General features: G+C 40.0%; 1 protein-coding gene across 6 annotated transcripts in view; it reads right to left on the bottom strand.

Annotated features, from left to right (window-relative positions):
• rptor (regulatory associated protein of MTOR, complex 1) overlaps nt 1-25137 on the bottom strand; it is a 193877-nt gene extending 168740 nt beyond the window's left edge. For all 6 annotated transcript variants that reach the window (XM_073474586.1, XM_073474594.1, XM_073474612.1 and 3 more), the window contains exons 1-4: nt 24722-25137; nt 21752-21926; nt 3984-4086; nt 1443-1525 (exon numbers count right to left, since the gene is read on the bottom strand). In XM_073474586.1, the coding sequence (XP_073330687.1) occupies nt 1443-1525; nt 3984-4086; nt 21752-21919 (354 nt within the window). In that variant the 5' untranslated portion in view covers nt 21920-21926; nt 24722-25137. The remainder of the gene's footprint in view (nt 1-1442; nt 1526-3983; nt 4087-21751; nt 21927-24721) is intronic.
• Nucleotides 25138-27715: the final 2578 nt, after the last annotated feature.

The following is a 27715-nucleotide window of genomic DNA, read 5'->3' as shown; positions in this document are numbered from 1 at the left end:
CAGCGAGGAAACAGAGTTTGAAACAACACCGGAACACAATCCCTCGAGTTTTCCCTCGATATGCATCACTCCTCCTCTTCACCTTCTTTGCCTCCTCCATCAGTGGGGTTCTTTTTTTATTTTGCAGTGTACAGTTTCCACAGTTATTCCAGGTGTTAACTGTAACCTGGGGATAGTGACCGGGGAAAACAATGCCTCTTCCTGTTATGGTTGAGCAATGGTAGATGCACTTCCTTTGTGCCGTAATAAGACCTTAATTTCTCCGGGAAAAATCCAGCCCAGGGACAGACGAATAGCAAAGTGAAAGCGAGAGTTATAAGGAAGCAATCTCAACACAGATGGCGTCACTGCTCTACAGCCTTTACACTGTGCAATCAGTATTTACCTCAGAATAAGTTAAACAAGTTGTCTGTTGCCAGTTTAAAAACATCTACCTTCAGTGAGGTGTGTGAGCCCTTTCTGCTTTTTTTTTTGACTAATAGCAATAACTGCAGAGCACTTTCAGCTCAGAAATGTTCGAAATTGACATGTGCAGTGGGACAGAAAGGCTGAGTGAACTGGTTTTATATTGTGCACTGAGAATGAAGGAGCAGAGTAGTTGACCCTAGATTGTGGAAGTGGGAGTCTGCCCTCGCCATCTGCTCCTGCACCGAGGCTCGAACACTGGGAGGCCGTGGGGCTGCTTAAGGAGGACAACAGACTGGGACACCTCTGGGAGAACATCGAGCTCTCTTACAGCAGGAAGAAGATCACTGCTGCTGGCAATGATATGAATGCATGTACACACGCACACAAACTTATAACAGCTGAGTTGACAAGACCACATGATGTTTAAAAGAAAACTATGAATCACTGTCGAGAGCATGTGGGTGGTGGCACAGTGCATACAGGAAGTGTGTTAGTGCTGACGCTGTGGTATCTAAAACTAACCTCATTACCATCTTACACATTCGAATGACCACTAAATGTAAACACAGAGTAATAGCTACAGTAACTGTCTCTTCATTCTCACATGCATCAAGGCTGTGGATTATCTCATGTAGAGTAAAATGTTTAGTCTACAAATTCACACAATGTACAAGCCAAAACACTCAAAAACATGATTAGAATCAATAGGTGCTGCTGTATTAAAAGCCCTTTCTGACATCTGGGAGGCGTGACCAACATCAGTTAGGTTCTCTAAATTGGCTAACACTTGAGAGACAGTCTGGACACTGGGCATAGTCAGCCAAAATCTATAAAACAACTTCTAAAACATCGCACTGAAAAAACATGAGTATGGCTAAATGGATGCCAAAATCGATCAGTAATAATATAATATGACTGAAGTCAAGTCCTGTTTTACAGGAAGCATTCAATGTTTCAACTTCGTATGTAATACTGTGGTGTGAATTAGCACATGTGGCCACCGTACAGAGGCTGGTTCATATGAACCCACTCACCCTGGGTTGCCAGTTTTCATATTGCTTCTGCAGGTTGGCCCCGATGGTCTCCAAGGCTTTCTGTGGACTCATCGACAGAGGATCTGCCAGAAAACACAGAGTCTAAATACACACATAGCACACGACATTCACAGTGCAGCAAAACCATACACATTCAGTCTGGACCTGACAAACCAACCATAATTAAAACATGAACATTGATGTCAATCTTATCCAGTAAGAGGATTATCATGAAGATCCAAACAATGGCTAACATTGTTTAATATTCAGGCAAAAGAAACGTCCGTGCCACGATTCCACCGGCATCTTACAGTTTATTACTTCAGCATCAAAGAAATGTTTTCTTGTTAAAATCAAAAGCAGGGTTTGGAAAATAGCAGCAGCCCCTAAGGTTGAAATATTGATGAGAGTAAATCAATACGGCATGAAGAATAGCAGAATATAGATTGAGGACGGATCAAATTGTGCTCAGCAGACAGAGAGGAATGTATTGGCAAGTTTACGGGAGATACTGATATGCTTTATGCTGAAAATTAAACCACTGCACTCAGATGAATGAGACCAACTTCAAATGCAACAACAAAAAAACAAAAAAGATGCATTTATTAACACCTGGTTTACTTTCATTATCAAGGAACATATCACTTGCTAGCTATTTTAGGCTATTTCAAAATACAACCCGATAACTTTTTATTGAAGGTTTATCTAGATTTAGCCTACCAAAATAAAACTGGACATATTGTGTGATCATCTTCAGCACAATTTTACAATTTTTCATTTGACACTGAAAAGCTGATGTCAGCCCTTCTATTAGCATATAGCTGTAGCATGTGTCATAAATTCAACACCATGGTGCATTTCAGGACATCACATCTGCATTCACCCATTAATATTCCCAAACACCGCCTCAAAACCCAAGTGGCAGGTCTGCACAATGTTAGTGTCCTCAGAAGTTACAGAAACTTGAACAACTGTGCTCCCTCTTTAATATGCTTTTGTCACTCCTGGGAGTAGAGCAGTCTCAGGGGATGTTTAACAATAGTTTGAGGTTCCCATTTTAATGGTTCTTGTGTTTCTGTTCTGTGTCACGTTGTGTGGTTCTGGTAAGGGCAGACTGCTTCATCCTCAGTTCACAGGGGCGTTATCACTTGAGCTCCCGTTGGAAGGATGGTGTCCCTAAATGCTGCAGAATAAAAGCTAAGCTTTTACTGTCAAGTTAAAGTTGACAGCTGTCTTATGATTTACCACTACTTTATCATTGTTTGAACGTTAGGCTGCTATTTTTCACACTTACTAAGACTCATAGTTATTTACAGGCCTTTGGCATAGTCACTATATGTCTTAATTAGGGATACCTTATATAATAGTTATTTTCAGAATAAGGTGGACTGCTCAGAAATGACACCAACTTGAATAGGAGTGGTACTGAACATGTGACTGTACTGTACACTTTGCCCGATTCTCTACATACTACAAATAAAATTGTTTTTTTGGGGGGTTTTTTCAAACGGATAGATGGCAAGACAAAGAGGCTTCAGCAATATTTGTTGAAACATTTCATTCTGAACCAACAAAATGCAAGTTTTTACTGATTGTCATTTCTATTGGACATCTTTCTTATTTCTACTTGGAATAAAGATGGTCTGAGGTTTGGAACTACAGTCCCCTTAAGTCTTTCGGTGATACAAATGGGAAGCATAACTTTGCCAACCCATGAATATATTAGGCTATGTTCAGACTGGCAGCCCAAATCTGTTGTTTGGCATATCCAGATTGTATCCAGATTGATTTCAGGAAGTCTGCAGAGCAAGAACCCACATGAAATGCAATTTTTGCAAGTCAGGAACAAACCACATTTGGGGGTTGTTTGCAATGCGATTCAAATCAGGTTTGTGCAGATGCATCTCAGTCCAGATGCTCTGGCCCCTTGTATGAAATTTCCTTGAGCCAAGAATAGCGATTTAAAAATCTGTGATGTCATTACAATGTAAAGTCTATGGGCCGAGCACGAACTCGCAGGCGGGGCCAGTGAGAGAAATTTAACAGCAAGAAAACCTAGAATCTTTTTTGGTGTCAGGAAAGCAATTCTCAATGGACTAAATGCACCCTGTCTTTGAACTCACTTTCTAGTGCTATATAAATCTACATATATGTGCCATATTCCCTTTGTTAGCCTATACTTGGCACAGGTTTAGGCAAACTTGCATCATGGGCAGTTATGGAGACAGTTGTTTTTTTATCATGGAAGAACAGTCAATAATCACTGTATTACACTGAACTAACTGTCTAAACATGATGACTATTAGATAAGAAGTAAGAAGCAGGGCTCTCTACATGATTCATATTCCATTAAGTTATGTGTGGGATGCTATATTTGAACAGTGTGCAGAGACTTGTGCATTTGTCATTTTATCAATGTATGCGTCACAAAGTTCCCATTCATTCTTGACAGAAAGGAGGCAGCACAGTTCAGAAACCTTTATTAAAAATTGTTTAGTGCTTGTCTGTTTTGCATTCATGTTGGTGTGTGGACTCACTCACCTATCCAGCACTCTAGTCTGGCGCAGGGGGAGGTCTTGACCACATCAGGGGGGTCCACTCCCACGTTGAGACACAACACCAGTGCTACACTCACAGTCTTCATCTGGAGGGAAAACGGAGAACGCAACATTATCCTCACATCACTCATCAAAGCTTAACTCAAAACAGACTAGTAGATTCACTCTAATGCTTATCAAAACCACACAAAATCATTCAAACTGAGCACACATGCTTGTATTCAGAGCCGTCCTGGGAGATCTCCAGTAAACCACATTCTGCTGCTGCTGGCCACTGAAGCTCCAGTGGAGCGGTGAAGGTTGAGTGTCTCGCCCAGGGGAAACTCAACAGTAGTTACAGAGACAGGAGTTATTCTTTTCCTCCCACAGATTCATCCGTTCCAGGGATTACATTATGTCTAACACTGAGGCTAATGTCACTCCACTGAGGAATCTATCCTGCAATCCCAGAGGAATGTCACCGTCAGATCCAGCAAAGGCACGTCTTTCGATAAATAAATGGGAGAGTAGAATTGTAACAACAGACTGAAACCACAAAAAGTAATGAATCACGACACAGAAGACCACTGGGGCAAGAAGTGAGTGGAAAGAGAAAGAGGCCATCTGAAAAAAATCTACAGATGAACGGGTTATGTGGTGAGTCCTGACACACACAGGCTTGATCAGGCGACACACAGGTGCTCTACACTACAGTCCTAATTACACATTGCAGCAGCAGTGAGCCATAACTACATCTTCACTGTGAGCACTTCAGAAACACCTGACACCTTGTCGCCCAACCTGTCACCAATCCTGGCAAGGATCTGCAGTGGAAAATTACATATGTGCAAGTGCATATTCCTGGTACATTACTCTGCAATGCGAATGGCGTATTTCTACTGTTTACCTTGTGATAGTGTCAGTAAAAGATAAAATAACACGCTCAACGATAATTTTCCATAAGTGTTAAAATCCTGCTGTGCAGTGATTTGGCCCCAAATAAGCATTGGACCTTATGGATCTGTTGTTTAATCTGGATTCCCAGGGTTGTACTTCAGGTATTCATTTCTCTCTGGATGCCCGCTTACCCAAAATGATTAGATAAGAGGGGGTTGACATGGGCTGTTGAAACAAGTGATCATGTTTCTGGCAAAAAAACAACAACTTAACAACTTAATGCTTGTCACGTTTAAAACAAAAATAAAGATATAAATAAAGTGATACCTCAGAAAAATTAAATCAAGAATTGGTCTTTCACCCCCCAGATATAATTAATTTCAGGAGTACACCGCTAACAGCTAAATAGTAGTAGTTTTTAATATTTGATGATGAGAGACTTCAAATAACACTGTCATCCTTGCAGCAATCAGGCTCGGTGTTTGAGTTCGCTAAAATAAAAATTCAAAACCAACAAGAACTTAATTAAACCCATTACTGTTCATTAACACATACAGTAGATGTATATTGTATGACGGTGCTTACAACTAGTGTGATTTTCTCGTTCTCAAATCAATTCTTTCCCATCATCCAAGGCTCTATGAAACGTTTCACATCTAGTCATGAATATATTCTCTGAACAGGTGTCATTTTAACAAAGCTTTGTGTCTTATTACCACACAAAATGTATATAAGTGAACACAGCTTGTGAAAGTGTTCTTTGTCAAGATAAATATTAAAGCAAGTAGTGTGTGTTTCTAAAGAATAGAATGTAGTGCCTATATTTTTTTAAATTTTGTGTTTGGTAAAGTGTCAATGGATTACTGGTAAATAGCTTCCTCATGAAACTGGCCACTGACAGAGCAAAACAACAGTGTGTTGATGGCACCGCTTGACCCTCTCACAACAGTGACCGTTTCATCATCGTGTTGCTTTCAGAATTAAAGCCTGATCGCGTTTACTCTGTGACAGATGGCACTTGAACTTCAAGAGGCCCTGTATGTCCTCCTGGCTCCAATTAGCCGCAGGTCAGCTACATGTAGGGTTCCCAGCAGGGTTCGTTTCTTTCTTGCAACTCTTTGGTTACAGATTTTCTGAAATCAGGCGACATCAGATGAAATCAAGGAATATGGACTTTTCTTTTTGCCATTTATAAAATGGGGCTAAAGACCACATTCACTGTCCATAAGTCAAGCCGTGATTATCTCAATACTGGCTACAGAAACGACAACAACTGTATACACACACATATACACAGAGCTATCCCCATCGGATAGCCTGTAGTAACATACATAGTCTTGTAGGTCAATGCAACATTGCCAGGTGACCTTTTACAGGTAAGACGTAGATACTGCGTCTGTGTGCAATGTAGACCTATAGAGCACATGTACTGTGGATACAGTGGGTTAGGTGACATCCCAGGGTTCGCTGATCTGTTGTTGTGAAGGTAATTAAGGCGCCCTCTGCTTTCCCACCAACTGAGTGAAAGGTCAGTGTACTAGTGGGACTCTGCAGGACAAGACTCGACATGCACACTCATCTGCGCACACACAGGCACACCGAGTCACACCGCTTAATTCTTTTTCACCTGACCTCCTCACCACTCGCCCTTTTCCTGCCTGTATGGTGTACGTCCTGATGAATGGGCACTGATGCACAAGTTTTCTGCTTTGGAGCACAATTATATGCACACAACACCCTGGTTCTCTACCACAGAAGTTACACTGCTCACAGCTGTGTGATATTCCTGAACAAGAAAGACCAAGTCTAAATCCATGTGAGGTTGTATTTAGGCACAGAAATGCCTCAAGTTTAATGCTAACATCAGCATGCTAACAATGACCATGTTAATATGCTGATGTTTAGCAGTATAATGTTTTGACATTCACCATATCATTTAAGCGTGTTAGGATGCTAAAATTTGCTCGTTAGCACTAACAAAGACCAGATCAGTGCAGTTTTACAGATTAAAAACCTGACCTGATGATGGCGATAGATGAAAAGTGAAGTGATCACGAAGGTTATTACAATTCATCTTGAGGGGAAGATGAATGTTTCTAACAATTTTTAAATTTTCATCTACCCAATACATGTTGAGATATTTCAGTCTGTTCTATTGTAGTCTATTGTTTTTTATTTTATCTTTATTTAACTATCAATTTGATAGATTTGTTTTAGAGCTTTTAAGAATTTTACAGTTGAACCGTGCATGATTGCGTACGTGACAATAAAACTTGATTCGATATGATTTGAAGCTTATACTGAACAATTCTCTGCCGATCTGTATAACGTGGCAGCTGAATTTGGGCCTTGACATACATACATGTATACATGACATACATGACATGAAGGACATTGTAAAATTCATTACAAATGCTTTTTCTTCCCATTGACACTGATGCTGTCAAGTTATAGGATGCATTTTCATTACCAAATGGAGTAGACATGGAAATAATTAAATTGCAAAGTGAAACTGAAAAAGGTCAGAGCCTATTTTGTCTGCACTTATCTCTATGAGATGGCCTTCTCACAGATGACTATAATTGAACCAGCATAGAACCCGCCTGACTGACAAGCACCTTAGGAACTGTGCGACAGTCAGAGGTGTTGCTAACTTTGAGCCAACTAAAGAGCCCTGACTGATCATATGCAGCCACCACCACTGACTTTGGTGAGGTTTAAGTTCTCTTTAGTTAAAAGGAGAGAGATACTGTGTAAATTTCCCTTTTGTGCTCATGTATGCATGCTTCACATTGTAAGTTAAGCTGCTTTTTATACCTTATAAAGAGACATAACTGGCTATTGTGTACTTCTGGAATAGAGAAACCAATCACGGCCAACACAAGGCAAGCAAGTAACATGACAAATATCAAGATGTCATGTGGCCATATTAGTCATTTAACCCTCACACAAAGACAGGCACATGTCTGGGGAAAACCAGAGGATGCCTCAAAAACACGTCTGTCGCCAATTTGAGGATCTATACTGGTAAGGGATGGGTCATGATTTTTGAATAGTCAATTTTCTTTTCTTTTCAAAAATACCAAATAGTTCATGTAACTATGCTTTTGTCTTCAGAAATATATTTCCCATTGTTTTTTCCCTTATTTTTACCGATGTCGAAAATAACGCAATGCCACCGTGTATCGTTACCTGTTATTACAGGCCTCGGTAGTATCCTGTTATTATTACCAGGCTCTCATAAAACATGTGTAGCACTCCACACAAGGTCAATATAGCATTTGCTCCACCGCTGAAATGGCGCTGTTCATTATACCTTGTGTGATAGGGCTGCACTGCACACAATGATGAATAAATAAATTAAAATAAACAGTTTAACAGCCTAGCTTCCTTTGTCTGTGTGTGTGTGTGTGTGTGTGTGTGTGTGTGTGTGTGTGCAGAGAGGTGATTCTTCAAATAATCACAGGATAGTTCACAGTGAATATCGAATAGCATTTTTTTTGCTTGAATGCCCATCCTTAACGCGGGTATCTTCCAATAGTAGCTCAAGAGTCGTTTCATGAACACCAGAAAGCAACTAAAAGCCAAGCATGGCCTCCCCAGTCAATAGATCTAAAACTCACTGACGTTTCATGGGACACACTGCAAATATTTTCACTTCCTTCATCCTTCAAAGAACTGGAGGCTTTCCTTCAAGACTGAGCCAATGTCCCCTGACACACCACTCAGGACCTCAGTGAAACAAAAATCAATAAAGACTCGAGATTTTTGGAGGGTTAAGAGGTGACTCGACTGCTTATCAACATCAACATATCAATGTCAACATCTGAAAGTATACTGTATATATATTTAGATGAAGGGGCATTTCCCTTTATCTTTCCAAACTTCTGCATTTTTTGATCTCACTCTTTAAAGAGAGGTGTGATGCAGTTTGATCTACTGTTGACACAAAAAAAAACTTTCATATTAGCGCAACACAGAAGTGTGATCTCCTTACACAAAATGCATGTGTATCCATCACTTGAATAATTACACTATGACACACACTGTGCAAAAAACTGAAAGAGATTGAACCAAAGTGTTGGTACTATCTGATTTAACTGCTAGGTAATGCATGTGTGCCTTTTCTGTATAAGCTCTGCAGGGGCTGCTAAAATATCTACACCAGTATTGTGGGAAAAGACATTCAGCTAAAAGATAGACAAGAGAGACACTTGGAGGAACCGGGGCAGGTTTGCCCTTTAAAATACAACAGCTGAAATCACAGAACACTGTGGAGACATATTAATGCAAAGTCCAGTGAGAGAGAGAAAAGATGTAACTGTCATCGCAGGAAAAATGTCAAAGAAAACAGTTGACTCTCTTGAGGAGATGGTACGCATTTTTTTCCTCAAAACACACAAAAGCCACAGAAACGAGTACTTTAAGTAGCAGTCAGACTTGTCACCTGTGGTGCTGTGTGGACAGGAGACTACACTCCATGCCATCGCAGTGGTATCACCTTAGTGTTGATCGTGATTACAAAAAGTGGCTCAATACGACAGCAAGATAATTAACATCCTAATATAAACAACCCTGATGAAATTATTTGTTTTCTGTCCAGCGTCCAACGGGGCAATTCATAATGCATATTGATATTTATTTGCATGAGAATAATACAGATGAATGAGGGATTGTGTTTTTCTGTTCCAGCTCATCATCGCAGTGCAAAGCGGCATTCGAGTGTGACGGCTCACAGATGTGGTCCACATTATTCTCACTGATTTATCTGCTTGGTTATTCAACATTTAACTCACATGCACACTGAAAAGAAAAACAGTGAACACAATAACAAGAAGTTAATTTATCAGCCCAGTTTGGAAATAACTGGCAGGCTATGAGGGAAAATGCTGTTTGTTTGTTTTTTAAATCGGTAATGATTGCAAGAGGCAGGTTATCGAATCAGTATCAGATGGGGAAAAAAAGCATATCTTGCATCCCTACTTCAAACCTTATGACTCAAAGTTAGTCAGGTCTTGCCACCTCCTGTTAACTAATTATCACACCCCTTCACAAAATCCCAAGTCACTGATTGTGGAATCTGAAACTTGGAAACAACATCACATCGTACCAAAGGTTCAGGTGGACATTTTTCCACATTTTTTGACAACTTCTAATCAGTGAAAAAAAATTACTGATAGATTGAATGAACAGGCACATAAAGACAGGAGTGTGCTCAAAAGAAAGAACATAAGATAAGATGAAAGAATAAAAGCGTAGCAGGGTAGAGGGAGAGCAGTGCTCCCACTGTGAACAAAGCACCTTTTGACCCATAACAAGTGGCTCTTTATCAAAGCCTGTTAATTTGACTGTTAGCATTAATCTGAGAGGAAACAAAATTAGATTTTAAATCAGGTATGTGGTACCTCATGGATTTCCAATAATCAAGTAATCCGTGTGAGGAGAGAGAAGATAGAGGAGGAGGAAAGCAATAAGGGACAGAGCATCAGAGGAGTGAAGAAGCACGTGCATTCACTTTTTCATCCGCAAAGTTGGACTCATCGCTGTGATAAAAAGTGACGGAACAAAGGAGAGAGTGTGACGGACAGGGCAGAGGGAGTGAGGGAAACTGACAGAGCTAAACTGTATGCATGTGCATGTGCATGTGTGTGTGAGTGTGCGTGTGTGCATTTCCTTCTGATTGGGCCTGTGTGTATAATTAGTTCCCGTCCTCCTCTCATTAATAACTGCACAGGACTCCAGGGGACTTTCTGGCCTTTTCCCTCTGCGCCCTTTTAAGACTCCCATACAGCCCCCAGACCCGCTAGCTGTGTCGATCAATGGTCGCTGATTATTCCATTTGTTAGGCCCGCAATAAATGAAGGTTATTAAAATGGTGGAGAGCATCGATCTCCTCCAGGCGGGCCATAGCTTACTGGCAGCAACAGGTCAGATATTGGACACTTGAGCTCAAAGTCCAGATAAGAACTAGCAGAGTTGTGCATTTGGATGACTCTTCTTGAGTGGTTTTTTTTGGATATCAAAAAAATGTTTGGTGGCACATATGTTTGTTCTGTATCATAGTCCCCTCATGGCTGCATTTCACTAAACTCTCCAATCTTTCTCCACAGCTCCTATGTCTCTGGTTTGTCTTTTTAATACGCACAATGAATCATCTAATTAGGGATACAATTAGGGAAGTCCCTCCTGTCAAAGGCATTCATAATGTTGTACCAAAAGTGACAAGAATGACTAAAGACAGTTCGACAGAGAAGTTCAAACCCCACCTACCTCCACACTTGTGCCAAATGGACCAATCGCTACATAAAGTGAGCGTGACTGTCGGAGTGACGGTTTTCAAAAGTTACAAATATGGTAAAACAAAGCCTCCCATTATTCCACTATGGCAAAGGGAGTTCTAAAGCTGCTCGGATGAGGACCTTTTTAAGCATACTTAGATTTTTGGCTGTATGCCTTTTTGCAGCTGTAAGAGAGAAGAAAAGACAAGAAACTGCACACTGCTGTCAGGTTCCCACGAGAAGCACCACTGGATGTGTGTGTGACTTACTGACAATATACAGTAAGTGCACGTGGAAGGCACAAAGGATAAATACTGCAGACATAGTATATACTTACACTTGGTGTAGGGACAGCTACCTTTACAGAAACACACTTCTCCTTCCTTCCTTCCTTCCTTCCTTCCTTCCTTCCTTCCTTCCTTTGCAAATTTACAAAGTTTCATTGTGATTCCTGTGAAACTGTTTAATCTAAAGAAAAATGCCAGGTGGGAAGAAATAAAGTGAAGGATAAATAGTGATAAACTTATGCACCAGTTCTCATCCCTTTGGTCAAAAATAGAACTATTTCAAAAAAGCCTAAGGAGGCATCAGCTAGGACATTGTTCACAGTCTGTACTGAAACATATTACTAAAGCATAAGATTGATATACAGTTGGTTTTCACTGTGATGACACACTCAGACTAGATAGAAAAAACTTGTTGCTTTTCTACGTGACACTTTCCAAAGTCTCTACATCCCTCTCTACTAGAAGACACAGAGTCGCTGTACATTAATCTTCATTCCCATTTAAAAGCATCAGCATTATCTTTCCCCTCATTATGATGATACAAAGAGGAAATGAAAGATGATAGAAACTGAGGCAGTCATTTCCATGCAACTAATGGGCTCTATAAAACCACACCTTTTCTTCGAGGATATGTGAATTTTTTGAAAATCCAGAAATACCACAGGTTTATAAAATATGTCAGAAGCATGTGAGGAAATTGAGCCTCCTCTTTTCACACAGGGAGGTCAGAGGTCAGGCCATGGCCAGTGTCAGAACGCCATCTTTCTTTAGTATCTTGCTCAAAGAAACTTCAACAGGTTGGGAGCTTGTCGACAAGTGACCTTTAATCTGCAGCTTTTGATTTAGGGACAGTCCCACACACTCCCTGTGACCAACCAGTTGCCAAAACTCAACTCAACAGTGAAACCACTGGCATCTAATTATTTCTAGTAGCATGCAAATACATTTTGTTTTCATGGCTCTGTGGCTGAAAGTCTATATGCTGCCTAATGAACTGTGAACATTGATTGAATTCAACTAATGATGCAGAAGATAAAGCCAAACAGACCACCTGTCTCATTTCCACATTATTATAATGGGCTTGGATATTGATTACTTATTGATTTCATTATTTCTAAGTCGAAAAAGCCAGCAGGCAAGGCACGTGTGCAAACCAGCAGGGAGGGATAAGAGAGACATTTAAATGAATCATGTGTGTGTGTGTGCGCACGTGTGTGCGCCTGAGACCAAAAGCTGTCCAGACTGATGCAGATTAGAGGTCATCAGGGAATCATCACAAGCCTCAGTGGTGCTGCTAAAATCAAGCATAACATCCAGCTGATGATAAATCAAGTAAAGTAAATATTCAGTATTTGAATACAGTTAAAATCCCAGTCCTCCAAAAAATAACAGGGCAAAACTAAACTGCCTTGAGGCACATAAATGAAAAATGACCTGTTATTGTTCAATTTAGAAAAATCTCAGTAAAGGACATTGTTTTACAAACAGCTGCAGGCTGTTTTCACACAGGTACTGCTTTGACATTTCAACACTCTGCTGTAACGAAGTGTTTCAACAACAATATGCTGTCACTGTGTTAATTACAACAGTGCTGGGAGCATCAGGGAAGATAAAGGCAACAACTAGGCTATTGATGACTTAGAAAAACATCCTACAGAATCAACGCCCTACTGTTCATTTAGAGATGTTTCTGTGGGGCATCTTGTCCGCCCACTATGCCCCGTTAATCAGCATGAGTGGATTTTAAAATCATTAATTACAAACCTGTTTGCAATCTCTTTTCCATGGATCTGACACCCCACATCTCAGTTCTACATATTCCTGCTCACCACAGCCTTGCTCTTCACTCCGTAAGACTAGTTAAAGTTATGGATATGATTTGTATTACAATATTTAAGATAAGATATGCAATGTTTTGTGACTTTTATTGCAGAAACTTGCATCATTATTAGTATTCACTCCTGTTTATGAACCTGACTGCAGCAGCGATCCGCAGGTGACCTCCTTTCTTGGTTGTTCATGTACTATAACGCTGAGTGCCGACTGGAGCTGGAGAGGAAACATACTTTATTTCATGAACTTACAGAGGAGAGGGGAAAAAGAAAAGACCGGAGGACCTGAGTCTCTGGTAAGTGCTGAGTCCATTAAGAGGCTCAACTTAATTCAAACACACGGACATGCACATCGTAGATGCGTGCCGTTGCTCGATAGCTTACGGCTAACACGCAGTAACATATTTTGGGTGTTTGGGGCAAATAAAAACTCATGTGTATAATGTGAATAGACACTAAAGATCCTCACACGAGAAACGCAAGGCTCCTTCTCTCACTGCCTCTTGGCAATCGGATCGCCTATGAATGATCTTGAGTGACCACGACTGGACGATATGAAAACAGAAACGATCACCCAACCCTAACATGGTTAATCATAGTTAAATAAAAGCCTTGTTGTGCTAGAGGGTCTGATGGTGAGGAGAGGAATACAATACTCTTTGAATTTGTATATTCTCAGTAAGATGTAGAGGCACTTGTTTAAACTGTCTCTCATAGTCTCAGTGGACAGAGGCTGGACTCAGTGGAAATCAGTGAAAATTGTTTCAGGTGCATTCAGAATCAGATTGCTCAGCACACTGTATAGATTTGATTATTGTCTAATCAGCAGTAATGTAAAGTTTTTACCGCAAAGTTTTTGTATTACTAACTACTAACATTAGAAGAGATGAGGAGGTACGTGCTCACATAACACAAGGTCATCAGAAGTCTGGAAGAGCCACAGAAACTACTTCCTGTGTTTCACTAACCATAGTTTGCCATGCTGCTGAATCACATGAAGTTAATCAACTTTTACTTTAACGTGGTGTGCTGTGGTCACATGAACCCAGCATTGCTTGAGTGGTCTGATCTGTTCACAGCTTAGCTCAGCCTGGGATTCAAAAACCAGCATGATGTCATGTAAACACACTCAGTGGCTTTTGGACGTGTGTTAGTATGTGGTCTGCTACAGGAGCATAAGCTAATTTCAATATAATAAAGTATATAAAATGAATCACAGCAAATCTTCACTATTTTCTTGTTGAATATTTCATCAAAAATGCTAAAAACAGGGTGTTCAAAATGTCTGCAGACTGTGTACTCATCAGTTAGACAAACTCTGATCATACTGTATGTCCTTCTGCCGGTTTCTCATGCTCAAATTCTCAGAGATTTTATTCCAATGTACACCCTCCACTGTCCTCTTGCATGTCCTCATCTCCACAAAACTGCTACCAAGACAAATTCCTTTCCATTTGTTACTGGTGAGTAAAATCAATCCTGATCCACCTTCATACTGCACGGCTCCCATACACACATCCTCCTAAAAATAAGTTGCATCAACTTTGCGTTGAGCCCCTCTGACGTCATTCAGCTTACAGCTCCACAGGGGATTGTGACGCATAAAAGGTTGGGAGAGATGTTTCTGTGTGTAGGTCAACTCACATCCAGCTTTGAGGCAGTTTATCTATTATTCGACGTAATGTTATAAACTGGGGGTAGATCAATTATCGGACCTCAGTAAACTGTACTTTGATTTATTCCATCGCTGGTTGTTTGAAATTTTGACACTAAGATTTTAACTTTTACTGCAAATGAATATCCGTCGCAAGCATCAGTTTTCAGTCTTCTTGATTTCTAATAATCTGTATCAGCCCTGAAAAAGCCATAACAGTCGACCCCTTTTAAAAACAGAGGCATAAAACTCAGTAGACTCATGACTTAAAATCTGTGTAATTTTTAATAAATCTTGTTAAATCTAAATCTAAAAAAACCAAACAGGCCTTTTTCATGGGAGACATTTTTTCATAATAAGAAAATGTATGCTGCTGCTTCAGTTTCAGGGTCCTGGTATTGTGCTGGCTGACTATAACACTTGCATGGCTGACTGGGACACCTGAAAAGAATAGATCCATTGTTAGTGTTATTAGTGACACCTGTGCTTTTCCTACTGGGAACAAGTGAAAATATCTGCTGTGAAATGACCTACTTTTGCCCACTCTAGCAGTTTTCTAATTAAAGCCAGCAGGTGTTAAATATTGTATTTTTAATTACAAAACACTTTACACTTGATGCTACCAAAGGAAAACAAAGAACGACAAGACATGGTCTTGTTTTAAAGCATCTGACTGAAAAAGTCCAATTGTTGTGTTCTGTGAGTCTCATTTTAATTTTGGCTACTCTGTTTTCACAAATACATAATGCATCTCTAGACTTGCTATACGCCCTCATAAGGCAGTATAGCTACATAATAACAGTCAGAAATCAGCATCACACTATCCATTTCACTGGGTTCTTATGTTTTACTGCCTCCTTCAACACCACAAGTTGATGGTAAAGTCACTGTGGAAATATCTATTGGAATGATTTTTAATTTGACTTGGAAAAAATATGTTGTGATAATAGACTTGTGATGCAATAACATTAGACTGTTACGCACAGCAACAAGAGTAGCAAATCAAAATTGTCATTGCTAACAGCTAGCGGCTACAGATGTACAAACAAACCATGGCAATGTGTGCAGTGCAGGAAGACTGTGACAAAAAAAAAAGCACCCGGTTGAGTACAAGCAGAGCAACATTTCGCAGGGAGAGCTCAACTGCTATTGTGAGTTTTAAACCAAAAAATGTGTATTTTGTTATATCGTCAACAATAACATTACTGCAATAATACCCTAAAGTATTGTGATATTTACTGTCAGGCCATATTGCCCACCACTAGTGTCTACTCTACACTGAGGATGCATCAATTAACCTAGTTTACTATTAACCTTTTTTAAAATGCCAATGGTTTGATAATCGTAATGGCTCAGCAACTCTGAGTTTCTGTTCTCACTCTGAAAAAAGGGACATCATGAGACATCATTTTTTGAAAGTGGTGAATTAAGAGTTGGGCTAAGTAATAGCAATGAAAACCTACAACAGCAAAGCAGGAAAAAGAGTACTGCAACCATTTATAAATTAACACTCACCAAAACAGCGTGTAATCCCCTCAAGAGCCTTACTTCTACATAAGAGCAGTTCTCAATTCATTCCTTTCGTTTGTACTAAAACAACACTTTGACTGGCCTTTTTGTTCATTTTTACTGTCTTATTTGGTTACTCTATTATTTCTGTTTTGAAAGGCAGCAACTGTCAAGAAAGAGCCAAAAAAGGAAAGTTGTGGAGACAAAATACAATATAACCTCCAAATAAAAATGCTGAGTTGTGAAATAAATTAATGCATTATAATTGTGAAACCTGGATTTTTCCACAGACTATAATCCTTCTATTAAAATCTATTATAATTGCATCTCTAGTCTACACTACAGTGCCATTCACAACACATTGGTATGGTATGAGATATTTCAATGGGATTCATAGAAAGACTTTTCATATAACAGCCTTTGACTTTGTTATGGCCTACAATGTTTGTTTTTAGCCTGATAGCTCACAAACAAGCGTACCACCTGTGGATCAATAATGGTCAAAGCCTGTCCTGCTATCACTTATCTAATCAGGTCACGGTTCATGTTTTTTGTTATCAACATACACTTGCTGTGTTCTGTTCAGTGTGAGAATGAACATCAACAACTGGCGGCACCTGTCAACTAAATTAGTGTCATTTCTTAGTTTCTTGACAGAAACCAAACAAACCCATGTAAAATCAGTGCAAACTTAATCCCCCACATTCACTTTCTGTGAATGTGACTGCTTTAATTTCACACTGCAGGTTTGATTGCTCAGTAAAGGAACTGTGATACTTGGAGACGCAAAAAGAATACTCCATACCCCAATAAGAGCTTTCAAGTAAACAATTTGGTCACTTTTTATTCCTTAAAGGAGCCACTTGTCATGTGGAGTTGGCCCTGACCTTGGACTCATACTGTATAATTAGCTGTCAGTGTTGTACAGTAATCTGAAAACCGTTATCATGCATTTCAGATGCAGTAAACGTACAAGCAGTCATGCTCCACACAGAGTGGGACACACAAACAGCTGTGTCCCAATTGCAAACACACACACAGACACACACACACACAGACACACACACACACACACACACACACACACACACAGACGACTGAAAAGCTGTCATTGGCTCAAGAGGGGAATAAACACACCATTTTGACCAATGGGCCTTGTAATTTTACAGCCTTCCTCTATCCTCCTGTGTTCATGCAGAGATAACGCTGTGAGTGTGAGTATGTGCATGTGTGTATGTGTGTATGTATGTATGTGTGTGTGTGTGTGTGTCCCAAAGAGTAAGACCTCTGATTTCCCAGTGCTGAACATCATTTACAGCCCAATCGTAAGCCTCACGCTGCACACTTCTCTCACTGGGCTTAGCTGTTCGCATACCAACTCGCTCGATATCCTAACAGTGAAAGTCACTGTCCATCAGTTTAAATCAGCCGAAGCAATTACAGACCAAGTGCTTTCAGTGATCACCCATGAATAACTGAAAAGAAAATGTACAAAGCTGCAGAAGACAATCTGGGTTTCTATTTCTGCAATGCCACAACAACCAATGCAAGCAGCTCTCTGACCGTTTCGTTACTACCCTGATCTTGAAATTGACTGCCCGTCTGTGTGATATTTTGTTGCCCAGTGCAGAGTGCATGCAGCAGAGGTAGGAGGTTCAAATTAGGGAACACAAAATGAATTCTTAGTATTTTGGAGGAACTTTAATCATTAACGTTGTTCTCAGAACAGACGTCTAAGAACCAGCCTGTTTCCGGCAAAATATCACTTCACTGTCACTTTGGTGATTTTATCAAGAAGAGGAACAAATTACTTGCAGCAAATATGCAATAATAATGCTTGATTAAAAATGGAAATACATGAATTTAATTAAACATTCTCCAGCCAGTAGATGTGTTCAAATCAGCATAAAAAATATAACATTGTATGTGATTTAAGCAGGAATGTCTATATATCAGTCTGTATTGATCACTCAGTATACTGTTGTTTGTGTATGATTTCCTGGGTTTATTTCAGCTGCTGTCAACATACTTCTCTGTGATTGGCTCAACTGTTCCAGAGTTGTGAAGCCGGTGATGTGACTGGCTGAGAGTGTAATTACAACAACATTACTGCTGCACATGCATGAACCAAAACAGCAGGGGTCAGATGTATAAACGATGTGTACACACAAAAATCATCCAACACATGCGAATGAGCATAACTCATGTATACTTCAGACCAAGCGTACACACATTTTCTAGATATAGCTGCTGGTGAGATGATGAGGTGGACATGAAATACGATGTGAGACATGTCACCTTATAGTAGAGCACAACTGATCAACCCCTCTTTTTCTCCAGATGTAAGAAAACATGTTTGTTTGGTACAAACCCCGACAGATGCCACATCATCATGATTTTAATAGTTCTTTCAAGGAAAATTAAAATTTTGATACAAATATGAGGATTCCCACTAATCGCAGATCATATTGCAATAACTGTCAAAATAATAATAATATGATTTTTTAACATATCGTGCAGTAAAACTTAAGCTAAATCATTTTTGTTTAGATCATTTGCCAGTTTCACTGATTGCGGGGGTTTTTTTTGCATTCAGTAAAATCTCTCTCAACCCACATTTATAAACTTAATTTTCAATTACTTATGAGTGATGAATTTAATTTATTTCATTGGAACCATATTTCCCTATTAATGATATTTTCATTTGATCCTGAATTACTTAGCACCTTTTAAATTCTGTTCAATATGATCATTGATCATCCTTCTGACGTTTAATATTGATAATGTAGATGTTAGCACGATGATGGTTTACAGGTACATGTGCGGGTGCTATAAATAGCCACAGCTGTAACTGATGCTGATGAAACACAATCAGTTGTACTTTGTCCTTCTTTTCCAGGTCAAATGAGTGACGAAGCAGACACAAGTATCAATACGCAAACAGATGTTTAAGGGCATTTCTACATCCTGTTATGGATAAATGTGGGAGTGGATCTGAAGCTTGTGCATGTGCGCCAGTTTTCACAATGACTGAGATTTATAAAACAGAATCAGGCGTAGGCACAGCTTTATAAATCTATAATCTGATAATATGCATATGCACATTTCTGATTTCGTGCGTGCACACAGTCATAGTCCTAATTCTACTATCACAAATCTAGTTTTATGCAGTTAGGCCCAGGCGCCCTTTGAAATGCTCACAGAGTCCATGCACCTAAGACCTACCACTTTGACTTTGCACTTGCATGATTAAAATAGCTCCCTCTTAAATGCCATCAGATTATGTCTTTAATCAAGGACACTCGGTATCAGAACCCCCGAGCACGTAGTGGGCTTCATTAAGTAAAATATGATAAAACAACTGAAAGTTAAACGAATCCCAACAAGAACCATCCTGAATTTTCTGACACATGAATATTTGTGAGAAAAAGTGCAAAAAATATATAAATACACAAAAAAAGCTTCATCCATTCATTAGTTGCCATTCATACCCCTTAATATTATCAGAGAACGATTACTTTTGGAAGATTTTTTTTCAAATACGTCACTTTGTACTTACTGCCATCTTAAAAGACGGATTCAAGCCCAGGGTCAGAGTTACATTCAAAACCAAATTCTTCCTGCATCAAACACAAAACGCTGACTTTAGTCGCAGCTCTCTGAGTCCAGAAAAGTAAAAAGGACACATTCTTATTACAAGTGTACAAATGAGGGTCTATCGCCTGAAGTCTGAGCAATGAAAAATGTCCCACCGTTGATTTAGCGTGACTTTCTGATACGAATGCCCATTTCTGCCAGCTCCTACTACCTCTTTTAAATCAATACCAGAGTCACACTTAATGATGCCTTCTAATTCAACAGTTCCCTGAAGCTTGACACTTGAGTGGGCACTGCATCGTAATTCCACTGATGTCCTAACAGCAGCAACGTGTCACATTTTCATTTGGCGAATTTCTACAAAAGGTGCAGAGTTTCTGTGGGTTACGTATGACTACGCAGCATTATAACAGCAGTGCTCTGTAGCCATGAGGCACTGAGAGAATAAGGTTGGTAGCACTGCAGTGGATCAAACGACAGCTTTATGAGAGCTGAAATACACTGTGGCCATTCATGAGGGAAAGCTTTGAGGTTCCCCTGTCAAAGCGTAGCACGGGTAGCCTCCAGCAGAATAAAATGAATTGGCACTATAATAAAGACGTGGGTAGCCAATGATTTGCTGCTGTGTCCTGGCTGTTTAAAGACTAATGTCCTCTCAAAGCACGGTGTGTAGCATCATTGCGTTTGATTCGTCTTTTTAATGGATTGAAATTTTGACAACTGGCATTGTGGATGGCGCCACCACTTTCCTTAACACACCAATCACAGCTAAACACCAACTTGGATGACCTCAGTCATCTGTTCGCTTTGGTGCCTCAGCTGCATTAACATTACATGCTGAAATGTAGTGGTATGAAGTTCATGTTAAAGCAATACTTGACGATACCACTCATATGTACGGAAAAAAGAAGCTCCACTGGAGCGTTTGGAGTTAAGGGCCATACTCAAGGCCCCTCAGTGGTGGTAACTTTCCCCACCCAGATTTCTTGCCGTTCTGAGGATTTCAACGGACGAGCCTCCAGTCACAAGTTTGCTTCGCTAACCTCTAGGCCTTCTTTCTCCTAAATTTTTTCAAATGCCCCGTTGTCTTAAGCCGGAATTTAAATTCCCCCATTTGCACCATTAAAACACAATATTACGTCTAAGATAGTTCTTAAGTGCCATGTCACTAGCTACTGTATAACTCACATTGTGTTATTTACAATATATCAACCAAGGAAGAGCCACAAAAAGTAATTCGTACAGTCAGCATCGCCATCTAATTGGCTACGTCGCTCTTATTTTGTTATTTTCAGAAATAAGCTATACCAGGCTTTGGCTACACAGACAATACCTTAGAATAGGACCAATGTATTGTTGGTGCACAGGATATGTTGACAATAACAAAACTAGAGAATATCACCAGGCTCATACTTTAAAATATCCCGTAAGTCTGATGTGATGTCAGGTATTCAGGCAACATTTAAAGTGCAACCTTTTGCCTTTTTTTTTTTAGGATCAACTGTACCGATTTCCTGTTTCAATAGTTCCATCTATGAAAATCAACATGGTCCCATCAGCAACATTTGATATATCAGCGACTATTGCACAAGTCTGAATTAGTTTATACCCTCAACAACTCATAAGATTGACAGAGCTGCAAGAGAAAGAGCCTCTACAGCACAGGGAGCATCCTTAACCTGCTAAATTATTCCAGACATAGATGAGTAGAAGATTACCCTGTCCTTCATCCTCCAGCTCTGCGCTAAGGCCTTGGAGCCCTCAATCTTCTCTGAGTGCCGTTTCTTCATGAAGGCCAGCGGAAGTTTCCAGTCATTCATGTCGGCCTCCTCTTCCTCTGCGAGGCCCACAGCCGGCGAATGAAGCAAGTCTGAGTCCATTTTCATCAGGGCCCTGCAGAGGAGAGCTCTGTTAGTATCACAGATTTGATTTGCTGTTGCTGTGTGCAGTCGTGATGGGAGTTAATACCAAGTTAAAAAACATGATAATTTTAGTTGAGACTACTCTATAGAGCAATAAATATAGCTAATAAATGTGTAGCTTTCTACTTAACTACTGAATATCTTAAAATGAAAGATTTCAGTTGTACTGATTCTTGTCTTATACTGAAGAAAATCATCATTTAGAGGAGGAATTAGAGGGAATAGTTTCTTCGCCATGATGCTAACTGCAAGCATATGTATGCTGAAAACAAAACATCAAGCAAGAGGACGACATTCGCATAATATTAGCAGACCTAAAAAGTCTGTGATGCCGTGCTACAGGGATTCAACAAACATGACACATAAATACAGTTCCACAGATGGGAAAACAAAAAAAACGTTTTTGTACAGTGTAAACATTTTAGAACTGTGGCTCTTTTCTGCTAAATGGAAAATAAAGCTTTGTACAGAAACATTTCTGATTCTCAGAGACAGATATCCCAAAACAAAGATATCATATTGGCATTAGTATGTAAATAATTCAAACAATCCAAGACATAGCCTCCATTTAAAGGACTTTTTGTGCTTCAAGCAAGCAACTCTTTTCCAGGAAAAGTGATTGTTGTTGCCATATATGGCTGGGTGGGTGGCTTTCAAATATTGTTGCAATACCACGACAGATATCACGATACATGATATATGCCTCCATATTTTGAAATCTCCTCAAATGCACTTCATAAATGCTAGGATATCGCAATATGTCTGACTGCACACCTCGATATCGATGTTGTAGGGATGACTATTGCGACTTCCACAAAATACTCACACATTGAGACTTTTGATATATACTCATCAGCAATAGAGGGGTGTAGGAATCATGTATTTTTGTAGGCTAACCTGGAAGTTAGCATCACCCTGGTTCCCTCGACAAAAAGCCTATGGGACATCTGAAATGGATTTGGATTATCGCCGAAAATATGCTGAACACCAGTTTATGATACTTTCACCTTTTGTTCAGCAAGATAATCTTCACAGGAGAACACCACTTTTGTGATTTCTGAGGCGTAAATTAAATTGCTAGCAGTAAAAAGCTAATGCTAGGCTATAAACAGACTACACTGCAGTCGCATGACTTAAATGTCACCACCACTAAACACCTTACTACACAATTACTATACACGCTTTCTGTAAACTGATCAATCTGCAAGTTGTAAAGTTAGAGTTAATCACTAAAGTCAGCCTGTAAAGACGGACTAGTGAGTGGATGAGTTTCTGTGTTCGGTGTGATGATGTTAAATGTCCGTGACAACTTCTATAGTCTCATTTAGCTTCTCGTTAGCAACCACCACTTTTAAGACATGTAAGCACTTTGTAATTAAATTATGGCACATTTTACGTCATAGAACAAAAGGAGTAATATCTTAAGTCCGTGGTAAGTGGGTAAAGTGGGTAAAGTGGGTAAAGACAAGTATCAGAACAAGTTGAACAGTTTGGTAGGTTATCCAAAATATAAGACAATATCTAGTCTTATATCACGATTATATCTATATATTAATTGCCAAGCTCTACTGTCAGGATGTGAAGAATCAAGTGCACACATTTCTGTTCCTCTGCTAGTGTATTGTCACCGATGCATTTAGTTAATGGCTGTGGAAACAAAAAAGACACCAGTGGGTAAATGGCTGCTGAGTAGGGGTAGACCAATTATCAGCCCTGGCTGATTATCAGTATTGGTGATTTTTCTGTCAGACTGCAGATAAAATATTAAAAAATGTGCTACTCTGTCTCTGATGCAGTCTCCTCTCACACAAAGTCCCTCCCACAACACTATCTGATTGGTAACATGTCACAATTTATAGCCTATAAACACTGAATAATCAGAATCTGCAAAGTAACTAGAAAGTAAATGTATCAAATAAATGTAGTGGAGAGGAAGTATAAAAGTAGCAGAAAATCAAAGTACTAAAAGTACCTGAAAATTGTACTTTGGTTTATTTCATCACTTGTTGGTCAAACTTTTGACACAAATATCGGTCACAAGTATCAGTTTTCAGTCTCCTTGATTTCTAATAACCCCTATCGAACCTGAAAGAGCCCTATGAGTGGAGCCCCACTGCTGAGTTTTCCAAATGATGTCCTCTTCTTCACTTCATGTAATTATGGGTATGTATGAGTCATGTTCAATGCCCTCCTGTGAGCCTCCTTCATGAATGAAACCCAAAACAACAACTGAAACCAAACACACTCACATCTGGATCCCTTCATGTCAACACTGAACTTCTAACAGACGAGCTGCCTGCCTCCTCAGTGTAATATTCAGGTTACTAGCACACTTTCACAGAGGAATCACCTGGATGATGTCACCGTGGGGCTCCAGCTGCCCACGTGAACACTGCTCCAGCCACGCATAAGGAGCTAGCTGGGTTTGTGTTTTGTGTGCGTCTAATAGCACGTTCACACGGCCTGGCTGTGTTGAACTTCACTCGCAGCCGGCACTCTTTGCTAGCGAGCAGCTGGCAGGACTGTTAGCAAATAAACCGGCCAGCTAGCTAAGTGCTAGCAAAACTAGCGCGGCTAGTTTGACAGCTCTCCCTGAAGCTGACTCTGGCTACCGCCGTCGGCTGTCAAACTGCAAGAGAGGCTGGTGCCATTAAAGCTTTTTACAGGTTGCTGGCGAAAGGACATGAGCAGAGAGATACGTGAGACAGAGCAGATGTGCAGAAATGGCGCTAGTGGTGGCAGCGAAGCGTGCAGATGCGTGCAGACCTTGGTGCGGTGGGATTTTCAACCCGGGCTGAGGAACCTCTCCGTCTCCGAACGATGACAGATACGGTCGCACAAACAATCCTGGTCAGAAAATTGTAGGGCAGCGTCCACAGCCTGTATAGTATGTCAAACCCGTCAAATCCAAGTTGGACGGGTGCGTGTTTGCAGGGGAATCTGCGGCTCCTCTCCCCACGGCTCTTCGCTATGGGAAGGGGCTGGAGACGAGGCCCATCTTCACACGGACAGTCTGCCACAGCCACACCAAGCACCGGCCACACTTATCGATGACTGGGGTCGTATGGTGTTCTTCTACAAACCAGCGACCCTGGTAGCTGATTTGGTGGGATGGTTTTCGCGGGAATCACACACAATCCCGAATATTTCTCCGGAGAGGCACTTCTTCAGCACTTCTGCAAGGGCGCAGCCATCTTGGGTTGGACCCAGAATGCACTGTTGGGGCGGCGAGGCTGTCATGAAACGTCACCGCTGCTGTTCCTGTCACACACCAAAATATAAACACACACACGGAGTGTACAGACAGCTAAAGAAATGTATTTTAATAATCCTGCATATTATGTGTACCGATGTTTTATGTCACTCTTCGCTAATATGGATGTCAGATGTACTTTATTCTGAAAATAAATCAGAGCATCTGTTTACCCTTAGAGCCTCATTTTAGTCAGAAGCCAATTCAGAATTGTGTTTCTGTTAAAACTTTTGCAAACATGTTTGGGTAAAAGCTATATTTCATAATTGTTTGTAAGAGGGGAATCATAGCCAAATGCTGATAACATGAAGGTGGTTGGTAGATTCAGAGAGGCTCTATGTAGTTATGGAGAAGAAATTCAAACTTATAAATGCAATATTTACAAAATGAATGAGGTAATAATAGAAACTCGGAAATATTTATACTTTCCATTAAAGAATAAACAAGCTGTTCTCAGAGGAAAATAAGGTCCCAGAACACTGTTTGAAGCTAAAAGGGTGGCAGGGTCTGCCACATATAAACAAAAAAACCCAAAACAAAATAGTTTGTTTATTTAGTTTGTTTAGGCATTAAAAAAAAATCAGTCAATGAAGCTCTATCTCTGTTGATTAAAATATATTCCCCAAAAGTACATAGTGCACTTAAAAAAAAAAAAAAAAAAAGATTTACTATTGAGTTACTGGTGAATTTGAACATGTACCTGGCAGTGGCTGGTCAATGTTCACATTCTGAATTAAAATGCATTAAATAAAACAAATGAGGAAAGTTAGGCCATTTTAATGTTGTTGCGATATTGGTAAAACATAGGCCTATGGTAAAAGATCCATGTGCGGCAACTTCTTTAGGGGCATTTTTGACATTAAAAGAACATTTCCTCTGTTTTTGTTTGGTTGAGTATACATTAACTTACACAATGCAAAACATGCACCGCACTAAAATGGATGACATAGGATTAAATCTCATTGTGTTCAATTTTAATAGTCATCCCAACAATATTTTGCAATATAAATGTCGACTTCGACTGTCGACACTCGATTATTTTACATGCGTTTGTTGTGACCTGTGTGTCACCAGCCTGTAGCCTTACTTCTTCATGTTGCTTTGCTGTGATTTTTAAACCCCAACTAAGGAAACCATGAAAGTCTTTATGGATACGTTAGTCAGAGAATGAGCCAAATAGCAGCAGACCTTAAAGAAAACTCTTTTTTTCCTTTTTTATCTTAAGGGCATTTTAAAACAAGCAACTTCAATTGAATTTTTTTTTCTCATTGTTAGTAAGCCCAACTTCAAATAGGAGGTTGTCTGAGAAAGGTATCTGTGCCCATCATGAAATACCTTCAGACAAAATGTTTGTTTTGATTCGACAAGTATTAGTGGAGTTGTCATTTCCTCAGCCTAAGAGTTAAAAAAGTAGGTTAGATATACTTAAATAACTGATAACTGAGCTTAAACGTGTGAGCCATTGACATGCAGTAGCCCTAACATACTACTGTGGTACAAGTAATATTTACATGAGAGGGGGAGGTCGATTTTAATCTACCAATTCAGTTATTAACTGTCATCCGGGTTGGGCTGAATCAGATTGTTAGTGCCATTGATGTTGCTCATCAGAAAGAATTGCAATAAAATATACAGGCTCACTTCTGAATATCTGGGTAAAATCTGTGGTGTTGCAAAAGGAGTGAGGTTGACAATTGATATTATATACAGTGCCTATAAAAAGTATTCACCCTCCTTAATTGTTTTGCCTTTTATTGCTTTTATAAATGGATTTCTACAAAGTAATGTCAATTAATTAAAAATATATAACGTAAAATAAATGATTGCATAAATATTTGACCCCTTTAAGACACCACCAATACACCTGTGACTACTCTGAAGGAGTTAAAAGCTTCAGCAGCTGAGTTGGGAGAGACTCTGCATACTGTCACAACTGTTCCCCGGGTTCTTCACCAGTCAAAGCTTTGTGAGAGAGTCGCAAAGAGAAAGCCCCTGGTAAAGAAAGCTCATTAAATCTCCACTAGAGTTCACCCAAAGGCATGTGGGAGACTCCAAGGTCAACTGGAAGAAGGTTCTTTGGTCTCATGAGACCAACTGGAGCTTTTTGGTCATCAGACTAGACACTATGTTTGGTGGACATCGAACACTGCACATCTCCACAAACACACCATCCCCACCATGAAGCATGGCGGTGGCAGCATCATGCTGTGGGGATGCTTCTCAGCAGCAGGCCCTGGAAGGCTTGTAAAGGTACAGGTAAAATGAATGCAGCAAAATATCGGGAAATCCTGGAGGACAACCTGATTCAGTCTGCAAGAGAACTACGACTTGGGAGAAGATTTATTTTCCAGCGAGACAATGACCCAAAGCATTCAGCGAAAGCTGCACAGAAATGGTTTAAAGACAACAAGGTGAATGTTCTGGAGTGGCCGAGTCAAAGCCCAGACCTCAATCCAATAGAGAATTTGTGGTTGGACTTAAAAAGGGCAGGTCACACCTGATCCCTG

Source organism: Pagrus major, chromosome 1, assembly GCF_040436345.1.
Source record: "Pagrus major chromosome 1, Pma_NU_1.0".
Taxonomy (NCBI): domain Eukaryota; kingdom Metazoa; phylum Chordata; class Actinopteri; order Spariformes; family Sparidae; genus Pagrus; species Pagrus major.
This window is presented reverse-complemented; position numbering and strand designations above follow the sequence as displayed.